The sequence below is a fragment of the Artemia sp. Qi Xiang Cuo genome, chromosome 7 (genome assembly GCF_049724085.1).
Source record: "Artemia sp. Qi Xiang Cuo chromosome 7, ASM4972408v1, whole genome shotgun sequence".
In the NCBI taxonomy this organism is placed as follows: domain Eukaryota; kingdom Metazoa; phylum Arthropoda; class Branchiopoda; order Anostraca; family Artemiidae; genus Artemia; species Artemia sp. Qi Xiang Cuo.
The window spans coordinates 74806863-74818808 of record NC_142800.1 but is presented as its reverse complement, the minus strand read 5'-3'; the positions used below and the strand labels follow the sequence as shown (position 1 = coordinate 74818808).

The following is an 11946-nucleotide window of genomic DNA, read 5'->3' as shown; positions in this document are numbered from 1 at the left end:
TTGACAAAATCTAAGTACCAGAGTGACTAAATTCTATATCAACATCCTTTTCTCCGATACATAGCATAAAATTGACAGAATCTAAGTGTCAGAGTGAATAAATTTTTTTATCAACATCCGTTGTCAGATACATCAAATAAAATTGACAAAATCTAAATTTCAGAATGAATAAATTCATTATCAACATCCTTTGTCGGATATGTCGGATAAAATTGACAAAATCTAAGTATCAGAGTGAATAATTTTTTTTATCAACATCCTTTGCCAGATACATCGAATAAAATTGATAAAATATAAGTGTTAGAGTGAATAATTTTTTTTTTATCAACATACTTTGTCCGATACTTCAAATAAAATTGACAAAATCTAAATTTCAGAATGAATAATTGCTTTAACAACATCCTTTATCGGATATGTCGGATAAAATTGACACAATATAAGTATCAGAGTGAGTAATTTGTATGTCAGCATAATCTTCACGGATACACAAGAGAAAAGTGATATAATGTGAGTACTGGTGTTAATAAATTTTTGTATCAACATCAGTTGTTAGACACATCAACAAAAATTTAATGAATCTATATTTCAGAATAAATTAAAGCATTATCAAAAATCTTGGTTAGATATGTCGAATACAATTGACAAAATCTAAGTATCAGATTGAATAATTTTTTTATCAACATTATTTGCCAGATACATCGAATAAAATTGATGAAATGTAATTGTCAGAGTGAATAAATTTTTTTTTATCAACATCCTTTGTCAGAAACATCAAATAAAATTGACAAAATCTAAATTTCAGAATGAATAAATGTTTTGACAACATCCTTTATCGGATATGTCGGATAAAATTGATAAAATCTAAGTATCAGAGGGATTAAATTCTATATCAACACCCTTTTCTCGGATACATAGGATAAAATTGACAAATTCTAAGTGTCAGAGTGAATAATTTTTTTTATCAACATCCTTTGTCAGATACATCGGATAAAATTGACAAAATCTAAATTCAGAACGAATAAATTCAATATCAACATACTTTGTCGGACATGTCAGATAAAACTGACAAAATCTAAGTATCAGTGTGAATAAATTTTTTTCCAACATCCTTTGCCAGATACATCGAATAAAATTGATAAAACATAAGTGTCAGAGTGAATAAATTTTCTTTTTATCAACATCCTTTGACCGATACATCAAATAAAATTGACAAAATCTAAATTTCAGAATGAATAAATGCTTTATCAACATCCTTTATCGGATATGTCGCATAAAATTGAAAAAATCTAAGTATCAGAGTGATTAAATTCTATATCAGGATCCTTTTCTCGGATACATCGGAAAAAGTTGACAAAATCTAAGTGTTAGAGTGAATATTTTTTTTTATCAACATCCATTGCCAGATACATCGGATAAAACTCGGATATATAGGATAAAATATCGGATAAAATTGACAAAATCTAAGTATCAGATGGATTAAATTATATATCAGCATCCCTTTCTCGGGTACATGCGATAAAATTGAAAAAATCTAAGTATAAGAGTGAATAATTTATTTTTTATCAACATCTTTTATCAGTTACAACATAGCTTTATTTCAGTCGAGCTTTATTTCATTTTTTCAACATAGCTTTATCAACATAGCTTTATTACATTTTTGAAGTTTACTTTAGCCTAGGTTACGTGCGCGCCCCTCCCCTCTTAGCAAATAACCTTAAAAAATGAAATAAAGCTCTGTGGACTTTGCATATTTTATTCAACATATCCAACAAAGGGTGTTGAAAAAGCATTTATTCACTCTGATATTTAGATTTTGTTAAATATAATTGTTGTAACTGATAAAAGATGTTGATAAAAATTAAATTATTCACCCTGATTCTTACAATTTGTCAATTTTATTCCATATACCTGAGAAACGGATGCTGATATAGAACTTAATCAATCTGATACTTAGATTATTTCAATTTTATTCCGATGTACCTGAGAAATGGATGTTGATGTAGAATTTGATCAATCTGATTCTTAGATTCTGTCACTTATATCCGATATTTTATCCTATGTATCACAGTTTTATCCGATGTATCTGGCAATGGATGTTGATAAAAAAAAATTATTCACTCTGACACTTATATTTTATTAATTTTAATCGATGTATCTGGCAAACGATGTTGATAAAAAAATTATTCACTCTAATACTTAGATTTTGTCAATTTTATCCGACAAAGGATGTTGATACTGGATTTATTCATTCTGAAATTTAGATTTTGTCAATTTTATTTGATGTATCTGACAACAGATGTTGATAAACAAAAATTTATTCACTCTGACACTTAGATTTTGTCAATTTTATCCTATGTATCCGAGAAAATGACGTTGATATAGAATTTAGTCACTCTGATACTTAGATTTTATCAATTTTATTCGATGTATCTGGCAAAGGATGTTGATAAAAAAAATTATTCACTCTGATACTTAGATTTTGTCAATTTTATCTGACATATCCGACATAGGATGTTGATAATGAATTTAATCAATCTGATACTTAGATTTTGTCAATTTTATTCCATGTATCTGCCAAAGGATGTTGATAAAAAATTTATTCACTTTAACACTTAGAATTTGTCAATTTTATCCTATGTATCCGAGAAAAGGATGTTGATATAGAATTTAGTCACTCTGATACTTAGATTTTGTCAATTTTATCCTACATATCCGATAAAGGATGTTGTTAAAGCATTTATTCATTCTGAAATTTAGATTTTGTCAATTTTATTTGATGTATCTGACAAAGGATGTTGATAAAAAAAATTATTCACTCTAACACTTAGATTTTGTCAACTTTTTTCTATTTATCCGAGAAATGGATGTTGATATAGAATTAAATCACTCTGATACTTAGATTTTATCCGAGATATCCGACAAAGGATGTTGATAATGCATTTATTCACTCTGATACTTAGATTTTGTCAATTATATTTGGTTTATCTGATAAATGGTGTTGATAAAAAAAAATTAATTCACCCTGACACTTAGCTTTTGTCAATTTTAACCAGCATATCCGACAAGGATGCTGGCATAGAATTCAATATATGCGATATTAAGATTTTGTCAATTATATTCGTTGTATCTGACAAAAGATGTGGATAAAAAAAAATTATTCACTCAGATACTTAAATTTTTTCAATTTTATCCCATATACCCAACACATGATGATGATAAAGCATTTTCGTCTTCGGTATTATTTTGTTCATTGACTGTTTGATCGGTGGCAGTAACGTTTGCTGGTACTTTGTTTTTCATCGATTCATCTTTATATTCCATAGTGATATTTTGTGCCAATGTTCTTTTTATTTTTCTGGCGATTTCTGTTCAATGTTCCTTTAGTACCTACACAATTGGACTAAAAATTAAGATATTTATGCACAGTTTCAACTAGCTATGGCTAAGTTTGCTAAAGACGAGCTATTTTCTTGCGAAAACACAAAAAATTAGAAAAAAAATTTTCAATGTTCCTTTAGTACCTACGCAATTAGACTAAAAAATTAAGATATTTATGCACAGTTTCAACTAGCTATGGCTAAGTTTGCTAAAGACAAGCTATTTTCTTGCGAAAACACAAAATCAGAAAAAATGTTCAATGTTCCTTTAGTACCTACGCAATTAGACTAAAAATGAAGATATTTATGCACAGTTTCAACTAGCTATGGCTAAGTTTGTTAAAGGCGAGCTAAAATCCAAAATTATTACAAAACTTAAATTTCTTCCCAAAAAAATATTGTGAATACGATTTGGCTGTATATCAATTCTGAGTTTAGTCTACTATTCTTTAATTAGCCACTTCCTTAATGATATAACTCAATGAATATCCATGGATATCCGAAATTAATACAAAACTTAAATTTCTTTCCGAGAAAATATTTTGAATACGATTTGGCTGTATATCAATTCTGATTTTAGTCTACTATTCTTTAATTAGCAACTTGCTTAATGATATAACTCAATGAATATCCATAGATATCCAAAATTAATACTAAAATCCAAAATTAATGCGAAACTTAAATTTCTTGCCGAGAAAATATTTTGAATACGATTTGGCTGTATATCAATTCTGAGTTTATTCTACTATTCTTTAATTAGCAACTTCCTTAATGATATAACTCAAAGAATATCCATATATATCCAAAATTAATACAAAACTTAAATTTTTTTCCGAGAAAATATTTTGAATACGATTTGGCTGTATATCAATTCTGAGTTTAGCCTACTATTCTTTAATTAGCAACTTCGTTAATGATATAACTCAAAGAATATCCATAGATATCCAAAATTAAGACAAAACTTAAATTTCTTTCCGAGAAAATATTTTGAATACGATTTTGCTGTATATTAATTCTGAGTTTAGCCTACTATTCTTTAATTAGCAACTTCTTTAATGATATAACTCAAAGAATATCCATAGATATCCAAAATTAATACAAAACTTAAATTTCTTTCCGAGAAAATATTTTGAATACGATTTGGCTGTATATCAATTCTAAATTTAGCCTACTATTCTTTAATTAGAAACTTCATTAATAATGATATAGCTCAATGAATATCCTTCGAAATACAAAATTAATACAACACTTCAATTTCTTTCTGAGAAAATATTTTAAATACTGTTTGACTGTATATCAATTCTGAGTTTAGACTACTATTATTTAATTAGCAACTTCATTAATGATTTAAATCAAAGAATATCCATAGATATCCAAAATTAATAGAAAACTTAAATTTCTTTCCGAGAAAATATTTTGAATACGATTTTGCTGTATATCAATTCTGAGTTTAGCCTATTATTCTTTAATTAGCAACTTCCTTTATGATATAACTCAAAGAATATCCATAGATATCCAAAATTAATACAAAACAAATTTCTTTCCAAGAAAATATTTTGAATACGATTTGGCTGTATATCAATTCTGAGTTTAGCCTACTATTCTTTAATTAGCAACTTCCTTAATGACATAACTCAAAGAATATCCTTAGATATCCAAAATTAATACAAAACTTAAATTTTTTTTCCGAGAAAATATTTTGAATACGATTTTAATATCAACTTTTTAGCATACTATATCGGTCGACCCTATTTAAAATTGACAACACTGTTCAAACCCCACTTGTGTATTATACAGACCGCATCAGAGAGGTAAAGTTAGGTCAACTCACAAAGCCATTCTATCATCGTTAACCATTTTCCACCTTCATACAATCCAATTCGCAAATGCTATCTAGCTCTGTTTTTTCCCTATTATTCAATTAACATCGTTCGTAAAGTCCAATTCGCGAATCTCTTACCCTTTTTTTATCACTTTGTTTGGAAAGGTAGCCTACTAAGGAAACATAAGGCAAGCAAATAGCATGTAGTTTCAAAACTTGTTTAATCACGTGTAGAGGTCCAATAGAATAACATAGGATGGAACATAAACCCTTAGAATAGCAGAGGAAGGATCTTAAACCCTTAGAACATAATGTGAATGAACATAAAACCTTAGAATAGCATTGGAAGGAACATAATTACCTAGAATAGCATTGGAAGGAACATAAACCCTTAGGATAGCATAGGAAGGAACTTAAACCGTTAGAATAGCATATGAGGGAAAATAAACCCTTAAAATAGCATAGAAGGGAACATAAACTCCTAGAATAGCTTAGGAAGGAACATAAACCCTTAGAATAGCATAGGAAGGAACATAAACCCTTAGAATAGCATATGAAGGAACATAAGCCCTTGGAATAGCATAGGAAGGAACATAAACCCTCAGAATAGCATAGGAAGGAACATAAACTCTTAGAATAGCATAGGAAGGAACATAAACCCTTAGAATAGCATAAGAAGGAACATAAACCCTTAGAATAGTATAGGAAGGAACATAAACCCTTAGAATAGCATAGGAAGGAACATAAGCTCCTAGAATAGCATAGGAAGGAACATAAACTCCTAGAATAGCATAGGAAGGAACATAATCTCCTAGAATAGCATAGGAAGGAACATAGCGCTATAGAATAGCATAGGAAGGAACATAAACCCTTAGAATAGAATAGGAAGGAACATAAACCCTTAGAATAGCATAGGAAGGAACAAAAACCCTTAGAATAGCATAGGAAGGAACATAAACCCTTAGAATAGAATAGGAAGGAACATAAACACTTATAATAGCATATGAAGGAACATAAACCCTTAGAATAGCATAGGAAGGAACATAAACCCTTAGAATAGCATAGGAAGGATCATAAACACTTAGAATAGCATAGGAGGAAACATAAACCCTTAGAATAGCATAGGAAGGAACATGAACCCTTAGAATAGTATAGGAAGGAACATAAACCCTTAGAATAGCATAAGAAGGAACACAACCCCTTTGAATAGCATAGGAAGGAACATAAACCCTTAGAATAGCATAGGAAGGAACATAAGCCCTTAGAAAAGCATAGGAAGGAACATAAACCCTTAGAATAGCATAGGAAGGAACATAAGCTCCTAGAATAGCATAGGAAGGAACATAATCTACCCAAATAGCATAGGAAGGAACATAATCTACCCAAATAGCACAGGAAGGAACATAGTCTACCCAAATAGCACAGGAAGGAACATAATCAACCCAAATAGCATAGGAAGGAACATAATCTACCCAAATAGCACAGGAAGGTACATAAACCCTTAGAATAGCATAGGAAGGAACATAAACCCTTAGAACGGCATAGGAAGGAACATAAACCCTTAGAATAGCATAGGAAGGAACATAAACCCTTAGAATAGCATAGGAAGCAACATAAACCCTTAGAATAGCATAGGAAGGAACATAAATCCCTTAGAATAGCATAGGAAGGAACATAAACCCTTAGAATAGCATAGGAAGGAACATAAACCCTTAGAATAGCATAGGAAGGAACATAGTGTCCCCAAATAGCATTGGAAGGAACATAGTGTCCCCAAATAGCATTGGAAGGAACATAAACCTTTAGAATAGCATAGGAAGGAACATAAACCAAGCAAATCCATAAGTACATGCTCTGGAAAGGTGCAAAGGAACGTAAAGTAAGCAAATAGCATAATAATTCCTATACGTCCCGTAGAAATGGTACTTAGTCCTCTACTATTGCTAGTAAAGTTTCCTGTGTTTATATCAGGTAAAAGGGGCTTTGTTCAATTCTTGTGAAAACAAACTTATGCGAGAAAAAGCGGTTAAATAGCTTTGATGACAGCCTTAAAAACTTTATTGATTCCGTGGAAGCCCCACCCAAGGACTAAAGGTAGATTTTTAATTTTGAAAATATGTAAACTTTGAAAGGCCTAATCTACTAATCTACTGACTAAATTCAATTAAAAATACAAAAGTTCATCAATAACTAAAAATTCATTTTTAAATTAATTAAAATATTTAGAATTTTAAAATAATCAAAATTTGTGTATTGTGGATATACAAGCAGTATTCGATTCTATAGTCCAATCGAAAGTATTTTTGAATCTGCTGGATTTTGGAGTTACGGCCCATATTGTTTCGTTGCTTTCAGATTGGTATAGCTGTAGTTGTTAGGGTTAAACTTGAAAAAGGTCTTGAAAAGATCTAGAGGACTCAGGCAAGGTTGTATTTTACGTCCTACTATACTTAACATTCTTACAAGATTTAAAGGAAAAAGGAACTTCGTGGGCGGGTGTAAAAAGGGAGGCTTTGAATAGATTGGGATGGAGGAGGACCATGCGTAGCTGTGTTGGCCTCAGGCGGCTTGGTGCTGCGGTGAGTTGTAGTAGTAGTAGTATTTATGGAGACGCTTGTGATTTTAGTTTGATTTACTAAGCAGATGATTTTCTTATTATCAATTCGAATATTAACAAAATTATAGTAACTACGATAAAGAATTATGGAAAGCACGCCGCTAGAACGCATCGTTTTAAATACCTAACCTATACCTTCATCATAATTTTTCTCCTCCAAACTAAGCTAATTATAGTTGTTATAATTGATTTAAAACAGACAAACCAGATTTTATCAGATCAAACAGAAAACTTCTTGAGTGCAGTCGATACATCACACAATTACCAAATTTTCTTTTTAATTTAATGAGAGTATTATTAAAAAGGATGCTTGCCTATATTGAGTTATTTATAGCAGTGGTTCCCAACCGGTGGTACGCGTACCCCAGGGGGACGCGAAGGTCCCAAAATTAATTTAATCTACATCTTTAAAACTTTTTTCTGACTCAGTTCCAACATTTCCTCAAAATCAGACAACCCATTGTACGTAATTTCAGACTCATTTTCAAAACTTTCGCTTTCAGTAATCCGCTAATTTTTCTCCATAGCCATAAGGTCTTGATCAGTTCTGTCGCAGACAATTTGAAACCAGCGATTTCAGTGTCTTGTCATCTGTTGAAACACAATGTTCGTGAATTGTGGTTGCAAACGAACATGGATAAATTCCTAATCAAGAATAACAAGAAGCCGAATGATGGTACCCCAAACTCAGAACCTGCACCTAAGTAGAAGTATGACGAATCATGTTCGGTCAAAGTGCGTCGATATTTGTCAGAATACCTAGGGCTCGGATTGAGTGCGACAAAGTCTGATCCAGTGAATGCACAGTGCATTCTTTGTGGTCAAGTCGTGGCCAACAGTTCCATTAAACCTGCGCATATGAACCGGCATCTCAGTAATGTTCAAGCGTAAACAAGAAGCATTCGCTAGTAACTGTTTGGAAATTGCGAAAGTGGAATCAAGTTCTTCCAAGGCTCTCCGGGCTTCATATGCTGTGTCCTATTTAGTTGCGAAACAGCAAATACTGCAAACCATTGCCAAAAGTATGATATTACCAGCACTAGTGATAGTCAGTGAAATAATGTTTGATACGAAAACTGCTACTGCTTTTCAGTCTATACCTGTGTCGAACAGTACTGTTTCAAGGAGGATAAAAGACATTGCAAGCGATATTGTCATGCAAGTTTTTGAACAAATAAAGGTGATGAAGATGTTTGCGCTACAGCTTGACGAAAGCATTGATGTGTCAGGTGAAGCCCAGGTGATCGTCTTTGTCCGATATCAAGACTGTTCTGACATAAAAGGTAATATTCTGTTTTGTCAGAACCTACAGTCAAGAACAACTAGAGAAAAACTATTCAAGGTAATTAAAAAATTCTTTGCAGAAAGGGGCTTATCGGGGAACTGGTGTCTATCAGTTTGCAGTGATGGGGCTGCCTCCCTAACAGGGAAGAATAATGGGCTCATGACCTGGATAAGGAAGAAAAATCGAAAGGTGAAGTGGTTGCACTGAATCATCCATAGGCAAGCTCTTGCATCGAAAAGGATGAATACATATCTGCACGAGATCCTCAACGAGGCTGTAAAACTTCTCAACTTCATCAAAACCCAACCGCTGAACTCAAGACTGTTCTGCCAAGAGATGGGTTCGGAACATCAACATTTACTTCTGCACACAGAAGTTTGCTGGTTGTCTCGTGGGAAGATATTAAACAGACTTTTCGAGCTCCGACAAGAAGTTCATGAGTTTCTTCTGGAGCAAAAGTCTGCATTCAGTTTACTTTTTGAAAACCATGACTGGGTCTGCAGGCAGGCCCATCTTTCAGCTGTGCGACAAACTGAATGACTTGAATCTCTCAATGTAAGGTTTCCGGACGGACAAACTCTCCCTGAATTCGAAGATGTGTGCTTTCGTCAAAAAATTGGAGTTCTGGCTTAAAAAGCCTCAAAGAAACAGCGTTAGTGTCTTCCTGACCCTTGACAAATTTGCGGACGATAGTGAAATCGCTAACCTCAACACCATCTGTGATTGTATTCGGGAGCATCTGACAAAGTTGCGAGATAAACTTGGGTCATATTTCCCATCGATTATGACCCAAGATAGAACCCATGATTGGATCCAAAACCCATTTGTTGGAGACGTGAGCTCAAGCTTCGGTCTTAGTGACAAGCTTACAGAGAATCTGATCGAACTTGCCAGTGATCGCGCCTTAGAACTGAAATTTCAAAATGTAACAAATCTCGTGTTTTTGAAAATCCAATTTTAGTTCAGAAAAAGTAAAACAAGAAAGGGGTACGCAACCTTTTTGGGCCTTGATTAGGGGTACACGGAACGAAAAAGTTTGGGAACCACTGATTTATAGTATATAATAAAATAAACAGACTAAAATAAAGAATTTATAACCCCCCCCCCCGCAAAAAAACAAGATTATTGTGACCCATTGGTTTTTGAGCCATTATAATAAGAAATGAAAATTCAGCTATGAAATTAAAAGCCAAATTTTTAATCTTATATTCAATTATAGTGATTCAAAATGAGTTAGCGATACTCATTTATTTTTAGGTCCAGATAGCTGCAATATCCTTTGCTATGATCATGGTTATAATACTTTAATAAAGACAGTTAAAAGATAATGTCAATTTAAATTCAACTGGTATTGTAAGTAACAGGATAAGTATGTAGTGAAGTTATTGAAGAAAACTTTTGTAAATAATTGACATTCTACGCAAATTGTTGTTAGTTATTTTTGCAGTTTGGAGAGTTGAATTAAATACGCTAAAAAATATCCTGTTTGGATCCTGATTAAATCGTTTGGTAGTCCAATCAAAGGAACTATGTTTATTGATTTTTTTTTCCAATTAGATAAATGCTTGGACGTGCTAAAAGTATACTTTCATTATAAATAAAACTGGCATAAATTTAGCTCAAAGGTAAAATTGAGCTAGATTCAGCTCACCTGGTGAGCTAATTTAGTTCACCAGGAAAAACTTTAAAAAATCATGAATGCAACGCATTTGCTACGCTTCAATCCTGTACTCACCAATCCGTCCTTTGCTACGTTTTTACGAGTCAAACAAACATTTGGCAGGGGGTTGGGGTTTAACCCCTTCCCCCGCCCCCTCTTAGATACGGTCTTGCTTGAAAAGGTAAAAAGTTTGTTTGTTTCGTCATAAGTTTAATAAGAAAATTACTCACATGAGGTCTTTACTGATCCTTTGGCCTCTGGTTTCGGCTTTTATTTTTAACCAATATGTATATCATTAGTGGTGATTTTTTTTATCCTTAATTTGATAAAAAAAAACTAATTTGACAAATATTTCAAAAGTAATAAAAATGGTTTATTGAGGCTTTTGAAAACACCAAGTAAAAAGACAACTTTTAAACACAAAATCAACTTGAATTTTTTTTCTTTCTTTCAGCCTTTATTTTCACCCTATCATTTGTTTAATATGGTCTCTCACTAACGAATCCATGCTAGGCACACTGACTGAATACAGGGGTGCAGTTAGGTTTTAAGTTTGGAAGAGGAATTTAAAGAATGTGTCGACAAAATCGTCCAGTATGCCGACAAATGCGGACACATAGGCTAAATTCCCAAGGTGGTAAATTTTCCAAGCGGCACCGACACCATAGAATTTCCACCCATCACCACCTTATGAAACCGCCTCCCCCCCCCCCCTTAGCTGCGCCCCTGACTGGATATCATGGTTTTAATCGATTGAATCTATGATCTTTCACTCACACAAGTGGACATTCATTAAACAGAAATGTATGGTTTAAGGTATTCTTTTTAGTTGTTTTGGTAGTAGAGGTCGCATGTTCTTGAACACACCATATATTTCGAACAAGGTTGCACCGGATGTGTACTAACAAGTATTGACATCAAATATACTTTGACTCCATTTGACTCACCTCTGGTGCCCTCTCCACTATGGTCAGACTTAGCTGGTGGCTTTGCCCCCAAGGACTGGACAAGCCAAATATATATATATATATATATATATATATATATATATATATATATATATATATATATATATATATATATATATATATATATATATATATATATATATATATATATATATATATATATATATATATATATATTCCTTGTCCCAATAAGTATTCTAAATACAATTCAAACATA

At 32.4% G+C, this 11946-nt stretch overlaps 1 protein-coding gene across 1 annotated transcript; it reads left to right on the top strand.

The window, feature by feature from the left end:
* The first annotated feature begins 8693 nt into the window (after positions 1-8693).
* LOC148950683 (zinc finger BED domain-containing protein 5-like) lies at positions 8694-9308 on the top strand. The gene has a single exon (XM_089091920.1). The coding sequence runs from the start codon at positions 8694-8696 to the stop codon at positions 9306-9308; it is 615 nt and encodes a 204-aa protein (XP_088948046.1).
* Positions 9309-11946: the final 2638 nt, after the last annotated feature.